The sequence below is a fragment of the Mus musculus genome, chromosome 1, assembly GCF_000001635.26.
Source record: "Mus musculus strain C57BL/6J chromosome 1, GRCm38.p6 C57BL/6J".
Classification (NCBI taxonomy): domain Eukaryota; kingdom Metazoa; phylum Chordata; class Mammalia; order Rodentia; family Muridae; genus Mus; species Mus musculus.
The window spans coordinates 46,334,979-46,347,329 of NC_000067.6; the positions used below are offsets into that span (position 1 = coordinate 46,334,979).

General features: G+C 41.3%; 1 protein-coding gene across 22 annotated transcripts in view; it reads left to right on the forward strand.

Moving 5' to 3' along the window:
- Window positions 1-12,351, forward strand: part of Dnah7b (dynein, axonemal, heavy chain 7B) — a 307,481-nt gene that overhangs the window by 268,908 nt on the left and 26,222 nt on the right. For 20 of the 22 annotated variants that reach the window (XR_373250.4, XM_011238490.3, XM_011238488.3 and 17 more), the window contains 3 exons: window positions 2,452-2,613; window positions 5,140-5,325; window positions 8,756-8,893. Coding sequence is in view for 21 of the 22 variants with exons in the window: in XM_011238490.3 (XP_011236792.1) it covers window positions 2,452-2,613; window positions 5,140-5,325; window positions 8,756-8,893 (486 nt within the window). In the remaining variant the exon portion in view is untranslated. Of the gene's footprint in view, window positions 1-2,451; window positions 2,614-5,139; window positions 5,326-8,755; window positions 8,894-9,804; window positions 9,897-12,351 lie in introns of those variants that run through there. The other 2 variants (XM_006495925.4, XM_006495915.4) reach the window with 2 other exon arrangements.

Below are 12,351 nucleotides of genomic sequence, written 5' to 3' on the forward strand. Positions count from 1 at the left end.
TTGTTCTGATTATTATGTGTTGGGAGGAATTTCTTTTCTGGTCCAGTCTATTTGGACTTCTGTAGGCTTCTTGTATGTTCATGGGCATGTCATTCTTTAGGTTTGGGAAGTTTTCTTCTATAATTTTGTTGAATATATTTGTTGGCCCTTTAAGTTGAAAGTCTTCATTCTCATCAACTCCTATTATCCGTAGGTTTGGTCTTCTCATTGTGTCCTGGATTTTCTGGATGTTTTGAGTTAGGATCTTTTTGCATTTTGTATTTTCTTTGATTGTTGTGCAGATGTTTTCTATGGAATATTCTGTACCTGAGATTCTCTCTTCCATCTCTTGTATTCTGTTGCTTATGCTCGCATCTATGGTTCCAGATTTCTTTCCTAAGGTTTCTATCTCCAGTGTTGCCTCACTTTGGGTTTTCTTTATTGTGTCTACTTCCCTTTTTATGTCTTGGATGTTTTTATTCAATTCCATCACCTGTTTGGTCGTGTTTTCCTGCAATTCTTTAAGGAATTTTTGTGATTCCTCTTTAAGGTCTTCTAACTGTTTAGCTGTGTTCTCCTGTATTTCTTTAAGTGAATTATTAAAGTCCTTCTTGATGTCCTCTACCATCATCATGAGATATGCTTTTAAATCTGGGTCTTGCTTTTCGGGTGTGTTGGGGTGCCCAGGACTAGGTGGGGTGGGAGTGCAGCGTTCTGATGATGGTGAGTGGTCTTGATTTCTGTTAGTATGATTCTTAAGTTTGCCTTTTGCCATCTTGTAATCTCTGAAGCTAGTTGTTATAGTGGTCTCTGGTTAGAGATTGTTCCTCAGGTGACTCTGTCAGCCTCTATCAGCCGATATGGGAGACTAGCTCTCACCTTAGCTTTAGTGGTCAGAGTATTCTCTGCAGGCAAGCTCTCTTCTTGCAGGGAAGGTGCCCAGATATCTGGTGATCAAACCTGCCTCCTGGCAGAGGTTGTGTTCCACTCACCAGAGGTCTTAAGATCCCATGGAGGGTCTTGTGAGGACCTTGGGGGTGTCCGGAAACTCCGTGCACAAGGAACCCTGGTGCTGGAATAGACCAGAAGGGACTTGTGCCCCTGATCAGGCCAGGTTAACTGCTTCCCTAGTTAATGCAGTCTCAAGTCCCGCGCGATTGGATTGGAGCAGATGCTGTGTTCCACTCACCAGAGGTCTTAGGATCCTGTGGGTGATCCTGTGTGGGTCCTTGAGGGTATCCGGAGACTCCATGGGCAAAGCATCCCGGTGCTGGAGTGGGGTTTTGTTAAATAATAAAGTGTCCTATAGTTACTTCCAGTTGCAAGAAGATCTTGAGTCAGAAATTGGGAGGTATGACACAATATGTTAATTACTACTTCGTTGTTATTACAAATGCAGGCTATGGATTCTCCACACTCTCACCCAATGTGACTGGCTGGCAGGTAGCATCCTATCAGGGGAAGAGAATGAGCTGCCATCCTCCTTCTCATGACCTGTGACACAGCTCGCAGCTGTTGGTACCATTCACTTCAGAGTGGTTTTGAAACAGAAAGGGGCAAATATTCCTGATCTTAGCTGGGAATTTTTTGATCTGGGCATGGGTTTGAGGTAATACTCCCCCTCACCCCCAACCCACCACACTTCTGATCTAGTCTGTTCCAGGCTCTCCAGTGTACCCTTCAGACTGGCTCTGACTGGGAGGCTTCCTCAATCAATGGTACATGTTGTCTTTACCAGCATCCCTTCCTCCTCTGGATTCCCACTAGGAGGGCCCACTGCTTGGCTGAGTACCTGGTCTTTCCCTCTGATATTCTAACCTCTGCTCCTTTTTCACATCTGAGTTTTGCATTTTCCCACAGTTTTCAGCTGTTATGAGTGTCAACTCTGATGGCCCATTGATCTCTTCTTAGTGAGGATGACTGCCTCCCATAGCCTTCACCAGGGAGGAGGGGAGCAAGTTGACTACTAGCATAGCAGTTTCAATGTCTGAAGAAGTCATTATGCAGTCCTACCTCCATCTCTGCTGTTAGCATTCTGTATTCTTGAAGTTAGGGACCTGCCAATTTAGGTCATATTACCTCCTTTGAAATTCTTCCACAGTAGTCTGGGACTATATATAGAGTTCATAATTTTTGTGTTGTGTTGCTTCAGTTAGAATACGCCACTCTCAAAAAAAAAAATCCTGTAAAATTTAAATTAGATGGGCTTGCTCTGTTTCCTACAAACTTAGTATACACAGCCATGTGTTCCAATTGGACTTGAGGGTGATTGACCAGATTTTTGTCCAAGAGACCTGCAGAAAAACACTTGTGTATTAGGGTTTTGGGGGGATGGAAGGGAGAGGAATGGAGAAAAGAGCCTCATATCATTTATAAGCAAAGGAATATGACTATAGTAATTAAAAAACTTCGTAAGTTGGATGCAATGTTCACAGAAAAATAATGCCATGGGACAATTTCTTCTCATTACAGGAGGAATTCAAGAAATTGCTTTATGGCCTCTGTTTCTTTCATGCTTTGGTACAAGAGAGACGAAAATTCGGACCCCTAGGGTGGAATATTCCTTACGAATTCAATGAGACAGATCTAAGAATCAGTGTGCAGCAACTCCACATGTTCCTGGACCAGTATGAGGTACTACAGACATCACAGCAAGGGCCTTACCTGTTATGCTCTTTATCATGTTCTAAGTATTGGTGCAGTGAGCAGGGACTTATGACTAATTCTGTTCTTATGGAATAAATTGCAAGGCAGTTCCCAATAGCCTATTAAATAGTAAGTTATTATAACAGGAAATTATAACTGCTTTAGGAGCTAGTTAGGATGTCAGTTCCTCTCTTAGGAGCCTGTGTTTTATCATGTATTTTGGCACATAGCCATCTGTGGATGTTTAAACAGTAATGATGTTATATTTATCACGAAAATAGTATAAATCAGCTGGGTTAGTAAGTGGGGTGGGGCATAAAGATTACCAGTTTTCTCTTCTGGAGCGTGAATTCATTTTTTGAGAAGTGGAATCTTTAATTTTGAGCCTGGAAACAAACTATCTAAAACTATTTAAAAAGACAACTAGATCCTGGAAGGAGGCCTGGGAGCCCAATGTCACCCGTGCTTTCTTCATTCTGAGGCTGATTCTCTCTGGGGCTTATATTGCTTGGTTTCCGTTTTGAGATAGGGTCTCTCTCTATACCCCTGGCTGGCCTGGAACTCACAGAAATTCTTCTGCCTCAGAATACTGGAATTGAGGCCATGCATCACCATCCCAATGCTTGGTTTTTGTTTTTTGTTTTTTGTTTTTTGTTTTTTGTTTTTTGTTTTTTGTTTTTTTCTTTTCCCGTGAGGCACCATTTGATTTCCTCACCCAGGCTAGCCTTGAACTTACTCTGTAGGCCAGGTAGGCCTGGAACTTGAGATGTTCCACCTCAACCTCTAGGGTACTTTTCACAGTACCTCTTCCCCTTTCTTCTCTCCCTCCCAGCCTTTCCCCTCCCCTCCATTCTACTGGAATTCCCCCTTACTCTCCCTCTTTCTCTGCCTTGCCTTCCCACTCTCTTGGGAACATAACACATTGAGCATGATTGCATGTCCTATTTACTCTTTGCTAACTGGGTACAAACAAGTTTGAAACTTGGAAAACCTGTTCTGTAAATCACTGCAAGTGCCCAGGAGAGTAGGGAGCTCTACCTCTTCCCACCCCGGAAAGCAAGTTGTCTAAAATTTGGCAGAATCTTATTCAAATTCAGCTGGTATCTTTAATTAAATCTATCACTGGACTATCAAACTTGCAACTTAGGCTTCTATATCCATAAAAGCAAACGAGAAACCACTAAAGATGGAGAGTTCAAGTGGCAGAAACATTCAAATAAATCATGAGTGGGACTCATTGTTTCCTTGTAGTCAGACCTCCAGGAAGGAAAGGAACTAATAATAAGGCAAAATAGATACCAGAGGGGGATGTATCTGAGCTAAGATAATTATGCAGAATCAGTGAGGAATATTGGTAGTTAGCAATTTGAATATCTGGAAAATATATTTTACCTTACAATATAATCTATAATGAGGAGTTAATTAAAATGCATTTAAGTATGCAAGTTTTGTTTATCACTTAAAAATTAAACCGTTTGTATCAACAGGCTAAAGAGAATTTAAAACACAAGATCCTATCAGTAGTAACAGAAAAAAATTTTTTGACAAAATCCCATATTCATTAGTGATAAAAATACTCTCAGTAAAGTAGGCATCAAGAGGCACTTGGTCACCATGAAAAGGAATATTCTCTTAGTCAGTGTTCCATTGCTATAGAAAGACACAATGACCAGGGCAATTCTTATATAAGAAAACATTTAATGGGGGCTTGCTTACAGTTTCAGAGGCTTAGTCCATTGTCATTATGATAGAGAACATGGATGGTAGTGGAGCAGAAGCTGAAAGCTACATCCTGATCTGCAGGCCAAGACACACACACACACACACACACACACACACACACACACAGACACTTGGAAAACAGATCTGATAAGTAGGAAGTGTGATGAAATTACACTGTCATGAGGCAACAAACGCCTGGAGTCACCAAAAGCCCGAGTGCCTGTAGCATCCTCCCAGGTAGACAGTAGCAAATCTGCTCCCAGCCTTGGCTTCAGGTTGTGCTACAACTCTTCTGATTTTAGTCCCTGTATTACAGCCACAGAAAAGTAATCTAGAAGACCAGGCAAGCAACTCTAAGAATTGAACCTCAGTAGGGAACAAGGCAGAGGTGTAATACCTCTGGAAGAGAAAGGAGTGAGATGATTTAGATATTAAACAGAGAATAGAGAAGGGAAATCTTGACTTATGTTAGAACAAATGTTGATGAAATATGCACAACTAAGACCCTCAATAGTAGTTTTAAAATGTTACAAATTCAAATTATATGGTTGATCATTAAACAAGTCACAGCAGAATAACAGGAGTTTTGGTCTGAGCATTGGCTGAGAGGAAACGAAATAAAATAAGAGAAAGATCATAGGGACATCAGCAATAATTAGCAGGAAGGTATATAAAAGGAGGTCCTGTAGTTGCCAACTTTGAGGAAGACGTTTAGTTTAACGGTGGTAGCCAAATGGGGACACTCTTCCATGCCCTGTGCTACTAGTATCTCACTGTAGTTCTCAATTTTAGGAACTTCCTTACGATGCTCTCCGCTACATGACTGGGGAATGTAATTATGGAGGCCGGGTGACAGACGACTGGGATCGGCGCACACTGCGCAGCATTCTCAACAAATTCTTCTGCACAGAATTAGTTGAAAATCCACAATACAAATTTGACTCTAGTGGCATCTATTTCGTCCCTCCCTCTGGTGATGTAAGTCCCCTTTAAGAGCAGAAAAACATGACACTCCTAGGAACTGACAACATGGTTTTTAATGGTGATTTCCCATGCTTTTCTAATCTGTAGATGAACAGACCATACTCAGAGAGCAAAGGGGGTTAGAGTTTCCTACTTACTGTGATGGGAGATAATTTTCTTGATGACCTGAGATGTTATCACTGTGAACTTGGTGTTTGCATAAAAATACCTTGTCACAATTAAAATGAGTATGCACACTATGGGGATCATAAAATGTTAGAAGTAATAAATAACATTCATATCACAGTTATTTTTAGTTAGTCCTAAGTAATCTCACAGCAGCATCAAATTAACATTGTATCATTCTTTACAAACAAGGAGGCAGATCCACTAAGGTTGATGGGCCTGACAAAGGCAGCCAAAGCAGAAGGCAGAGAAGCAGTGTGGCCCAAGGCCTGATCTCTTTTGCTTTTCCTTCCAGCCCCAGGTACTGCCTTCAGAATAATACACATAGTTGCTTTCAAAGGCTTTCCATTGTGCTCCAGTCATTTCCCATTTGATTTCCAGAGTCAAATAACATGTGTTAAGGATGAACATGAGAATGCATGCACAAGCTTTATGCAAAATAACTTGATAACCCAAACCCATCATCTAGGGCTGATGCTGGGGTAACAAGAACAATAATGAGTTGTTGGGAGTTAAAAAAAAAAAAAAAAGAAGTGAAGGGACATGTATGTGACATGACCTACATCATAAAACTATTAGTGTATGATTATATGAGAATCAGTGAAAACATGTTCTAAGAGTAAGTTCTTAGCTGGGCGTGGTGGTGTACGCCTTTAATTCCAGCACTTGGGAGGCAGAGGCAGGGGGATTTCTGAGGTCAAGGCCAGCCTGGTCTACAAAGAGAGTTCCAGGACAGCCAGGGCTCCACAGAGAAACCCTATCTCTAAAAAACAAAAAACAAACAAACAAAAAAGAAGAGTAAGTTCTTTATTTTAAGATTTATTCATTTTTATGTGTATGAGTGTTTTACCTATATATGTAAGTCTTCATGTGTGTGCAATACTAGAAGTGGCCAGAATTGATTCCCCTGGAACTGGAGTTTTAGGTTGTTGTGAGTTACCTGCTGTGGCTCCTGGGAACTGAACCCTGGTCATCTGCAAGAGTAACACATGCTCTTAACTATTGGACCATCTATTCAGATTCAGTAAATATAAATTTTGATACATGTTCATATAAATATATATTAATGATGGGTATCTCAGGATAACAAACTTTAGGTAACCTTTATGTCTAAATTTAGGTCTATTTTCCATGATGAGTGTAAACTGGAATAAACAGAAAAGATTATTTTAGTTATGATAAACTTAGAATAGACATCAGGAAGATAAGTGTAGAAGGTACACCTAGGATCCTAGCACTGAGGGGGCGAAAGCAAGAATTAAACAGTTCTAGGTGTGCATGTTTAGTCTCAGAACTGTGGAGGCAGAGGCAGGCAGATCTCTGAGTTTGAATCCAGCCAGGTCTACAGAGGGAGTTTCAGGACTCCAGGGCTACACAGAGAAACTCTGTCTTAAAAACAAAACAAAACAAATACAAAACACCAAAAAAAAAAAAAAAAAAAGAAAGAAAGAAAAGAAAAGAAACAAACAACAAGCAAAAACCCATGCAACAACAACAAAAAAGAACAACCAACCTAAAAATAAACAAAAACCTTAAAAAAACAAAAACACCTCAGCACACACATCAAAAAGAAAAAAAAAAAAATCACCAAAACCATGTAATACGAAATTTGTCCAGCAATACAGAAATGTCGGGTGTCTTGGAGAGTGATAGACCTTTCTCAGTTCTCAGTAAGCTTGTCATGGGAGACCAGTGCCCTGGAGACCTGGCAGCCACCAAAACTGCTCAGTCACTGGTTTTCCAGGTGGAGAATGAAATCCACACACGGCCTACAGGGGGCGTTTTAGAGAGGTGGTTTTTTTGTTTGTTTTTTTTGTGTTTTTTTTTTTTTTTTTTTTTTTTTTTTTTTATAGCCTTATAGATGGGGGCTTCGGAGAGATTGTAGATGGTGAGAGAGGAGAGACGGGGAGGAGACAAAGGATGGAGCAGAGTAGAGGCCCGGGGAATACAGACCAATGAGCTTTTAGCTGGGGACTTACACAAACTAGGTAAAATGTCCTTGGACAGTAAATAAAGATGAATCATAAAATAAACTGAAAGACCCACAACGTGAGGACTCCCCCACGTTCTGACTCAGGTGAGGCGACACCCCAAAATCACCAACGAGAAAACGGTCTTGTTGCAAATTGCAAGAGGATTTTTATTCAAGAGCGCTCTCGGGACCATGGTCATACACCACGCAGGGGTAGAGGACTGTGGCGCCCCGAGTAGCTGAGAAAGGGGGTATTTAAAGGAAAAAAACACAACTCAAGGAGGTGGGAAGGGCGTTGTTGGAAAATACCAAAAATACCAGATAAGAGTCACAAGGAAGTACAAAGTCACAGGTGTCACAAGGAATACCTGGTAATTGTTAACTCTCAAGACAGTTTCTAAGAGCCCCTAACAATAGCACATTTGCATTGCAGCTTCCGGTAATGATCAGGGTGACTTTCTTTGAATTAACACTCTTTGAACACAGGAAGCGGGTGGGTGGAGGAATGTCACTATCTGTTTTATGATTAGCATACCTTGGAGCACTGAGTTTACTACTCTTTCAAAACAAATGCTGTTAAATCAGCAGGAACCTAGAAAATAAAACAGGTAAAGTTCTGCACAGATCCTCCCCAGACTGCTTCTCAGGTATCTTTAAAATGATGGTTCCCACCTAAGAGAAAGGAAAGGAAGAAGACATTTGCTGTTTTGGAGGCAAGGCTTAGGCTTGCAAGCAAAACAAAATGGAATCCCTTTAAGTACTTAAAGGACTTATGTAGAAATGGAGTTTAGGCTTAGGAAAGGAAGTGAGCTGTTGATTCCTGGTGCTTCCTGGGGGATTTGTCAGCTCCCCACACAGCCTCTAGGTACTTTCTGGAGGTCTAATCAACTCTAGGCAGAGCTGCTCAGTTCTAAGCACAAGGAAATGGAGGCAGACCTCTGTTCTGGAGTTCTGGCTTCAGCAAAGAAGTCCTCGGAACAGACTTCATGCTGTCCACCTGATGATCAGTTTCTATCTCCTGCTGACATCTTCCTCCATATTACCTATATTCCTAGACATCTCTTTTCTTGTTAAAAATATTATAATAGTTAGACATTAAACTTTCCTCTCTAAATTTACCCATGGTTGTTTAATCATTGTCCCTGCTGAAAGGAAGGGAAAGCATGCAGTTTTCAGTCTTGTAGGCTCATCCACTCCACCACTGAGGACTGAAAAGCATTGTATCCAAGCCAAGCTCGACCTCACAGATGTGTCTAACCTCCCAACTTCTTCCACTCATCTTTGCAGCACAAAAGCTACATCAACTACACAAAGACTTTGCCACTGATCCCAGCACCAGAAGTCTTTGGGATGAATGCCAATGCCGACATCACTAAGGACCAGTCGGAGACGCAGCTGCTGTTTGATAACATTCTCCTTACCCAGGTGTGTATTGTGTGAGGCTTGTGTGGCTCCTGAGCCAAGGCAGCATAGATGTGTCTGCCCCACCATCCAGCAGAGGCTTCTTCAAAACTGCCAGAGTGAAGAAGCTCACAAAGCAAAAGAAAGAAAATCCACATAATCCCTTATTACAGACTCAGCACAGAGAATGTGGGCATCGGCCATTTTCTTTTCATCAGTCTTGTTTTGGAACAAAGGCTTTGAGTGTCTTGTGTCTTGGGATTCCATTTTGTTTTCCTTTCATGCCTAAGCTTTCCCCCTCAAACAGCATATGTTCTCTTTCTTTCCTTTCTCTTAGGTGGAAACCATTAAAAAAAAAAGATTTATTTATTTTATTGTATGGGAGTACACTGTCATTCTCTTTAATTGGATCCCACTACAGATGGTTGTGAGCCACCATGTGGTTGCTGGGAATTGAACTCAGCACCTCTGAAAGAGCAGTCAGTGGTCTTAACTGCTGAGCCATCTCTCTAGCCGGAAACCATCATTTTAAAGATACTTGAGAAGCAGTCTGGGGAGGATCTGTGCAGAACTTTACCTGTTTTACTTTCTAGTCTCCTGCTGACTTAACAGCAGTTTCTTGTTTTATGATTTGTCTTTATTTATTGTCCAAGGACATTTTACCTACTTTGCATAAAAAGTTCCCTTTTCACTAGATTTTGTAACATTTAAGTATAAGATAGCAATATTACAAAATGCTTTAAAAGAAAGTGTTTATGAGTAGAAGGCACAGGAAGGCACAGAGAGCCCTGCTGATGGACCAAATGTGCCCATGTGGGTAGAAGTGTAAAATCTTAAATGTGGGCAGCAGTTGGTGAGTTAAACAGATGTTAATCCTCTCTCTCTGTTTAGAGGGTAACCTCACTTTTTCTTTCCTTTTTGTAATGTTTTGGTAGCAAATTAATCTAGATGCCACGAGTTCCCATGGAGGTTAAATAAACTAAGGACACCTAACTGTTCAGTCTGGAAGATGCAGGTAAAGCAGTGATGGTTCATGTTGCCACAGTGCTGGCCCCTCAATAGCACGATGTAGAGATTTGTCTTTGTGGTAATAGAGCAACCCAAGGAATGAGGGGCCTTTAAAATTCCTGTTTTATAGATAGGACACTGAGGCACAAGAGAATTAAGTAGTTTGACCAAAGCTGGGGAGTCCAGTTTCAGGTCTACACTCAAACCAAGCCATGTGACCCTCACCAGTTTGGCTCCAGAACCTGTGTTCTGAGTTGCTGTCCCGCACTCTTCTTCTAGATTCTGTGGATGGGTCAGACCTAAGATGCTGAGAAGGATAAGAATCAGGAGGATATGTGGTGTGTTATAAATGTGTATGTCTACAAAGCCTGTATGTCTAGCTTCTTTTTGTATGCCCATCAAAGCCTATTTTAATGTTCATTTCATACACTTATGACATGAAAACCTGTTATTGTCAGAGTACGCACAGGGGACATGAACAAACATGAATAAGTCAGTCCTGAGGAGTATTGGCTACTTGTCCTGTGTGATAGCCTGACAGCAGGCTTAGTTCATTGTCTTTGGCTTTATTTAATCTCACTGGTGTGTGCCACATTGCAGAACCCATAAAACAGTGAGCTTATTCCAACAGAAAATGACTCAGAACCAAACTAATAAGTTGGAATGCACGAGTATGTGATGAAACCACCTGTTTCATAATCCTTGGACTCAGATTGGCAAGTGTGACTCTCAGAATTGGGTAGTCAGTGGCTCTTGGGTCACAACTCAAAGGCAGAGACCAAAACAGCAGAGCTCCGTGAACTAATGATGACAAAACTTTTTTTTTTTTTTTTTTAGTTACACCTTTATTATTTAACAATTTGATTTTAATTACCATTTTATTTATTTATTTTTTACATTTTTTATTAGGTATTTAGCTCATTTACATTTCCAATGCTATACCAAAAGTCCCCCATATCCACCCACCCCCACTCCCCTGCCCACCCACTCCCCCTTTTTGGCCCTGGTGTTTCCCTGTACTGGGGCATATAAAGTTTGCAAGTCCAATGGGCCTCTCTTTCCAGTGATGGCCGACTAGGCCATCTTTTGATATATATGCAGCTAGAGTCAAGAGCTCCGGGGTACTGGTTAGTTCATAATGTTGTTCCACCTATAGGGTTGCAGATCCCTTTAGCTCCTTGGCTACTTTCTCTAGCTCCTCCATTGGGAGCCCTATGATCCATCCATTAGCTGACTGTGAGCATCCACTTCTGTGTTTGCTAGGCCACGGCATAGTCTCACAAGAGACAGCTATATCTGGGTCCTTTCAATAAAATCTTGCTAGTGTATGCAATGGTGTCAGCGTTTGGATGCTGATTATGGGGTGGATCCCTGGATATGGCAGTCTCTACATGGTCCATCCTTTCATCTCAGCTCCAAACTTTGTCTCTGTAACTCCTTCCAAGGGTGTTTTGTTCCCACTTCTAAGGAGGGGCATAGTGTCCACACTTCAGTCTTCATTCTTCTTGAGTTTCATGTGTTTAGCAAATTATATCTTATATCTTGAGTATCCTAGTTTTGGGGCTAATATCCACTTATCAGTGAGTACATATTGTGTGAGTTTCTTTGTGAATGTGTTACCTCACTCAGGATGATGCCTTCCAGGTCCATCCATTTGGCTAGGAATTTCATAAATTCATTCTTTTTAATAGCTGAGTAGTACTCCATTGTGTAGATGTACCACATTTTCTGTATCCATTCCTCTGTTGAGGGGCATCTAGGTTCTTTCCAGCTTCTGGCTATTATAAATAAGGCTGCTATGAACATAGTGGAGCATGTGTCCTTCTTACAGTTGGGGCATCTTCTGGATATATGCCCAGGAGACTTATTGCTGGATCCTCCGGTAGTACTATATCCAATTTTCTGAGGAACCGCCAGACTGATTTCCAGAGTGGTTGTACAAGCCTGCACACCCACCAACAATGGAGGAGTGTTCCTCTTTCTCCACATCCACGCCAGCATCTGCTGTCACCTGAATTTTTGATCTTAGCCATTCTGACTGGTGTGAGGTGGAAACTCAGGGTTGTTTTCATTTGCATTTCCCTGATGATTAAGGATGTTGAACATTTTTTCAGGTGCTTCTCTGCCATTCGGTATTCCTCAGGTGAGAAATCTTTGTTCAGTTCTGAGCCCCACTTTTTAATGGAGTTATTTGATTTTCTGAAGTCCACCTTCTTGAGTTCTTTATATATGTTGGATATTAGTCCCCTATCTGATTTAGGATAGGTAAAGATCCTTTCCAAATCTGTTGGTGGTCTTTTTGTCTTATTGACTGTGTCTTTTGCCTTGCAGAAACTTTGGAGTTTCATTAGGTCCCATTTGTCAATTCTCGATCTTACAGCACAAGCCATTGCTGTTCTGTTCAGGAATTTTTCCCCTGTGCCCATATATTCAAGGCTTTTCCCCACTTTCTCCTCTATAAGTTTCAGTGTCTC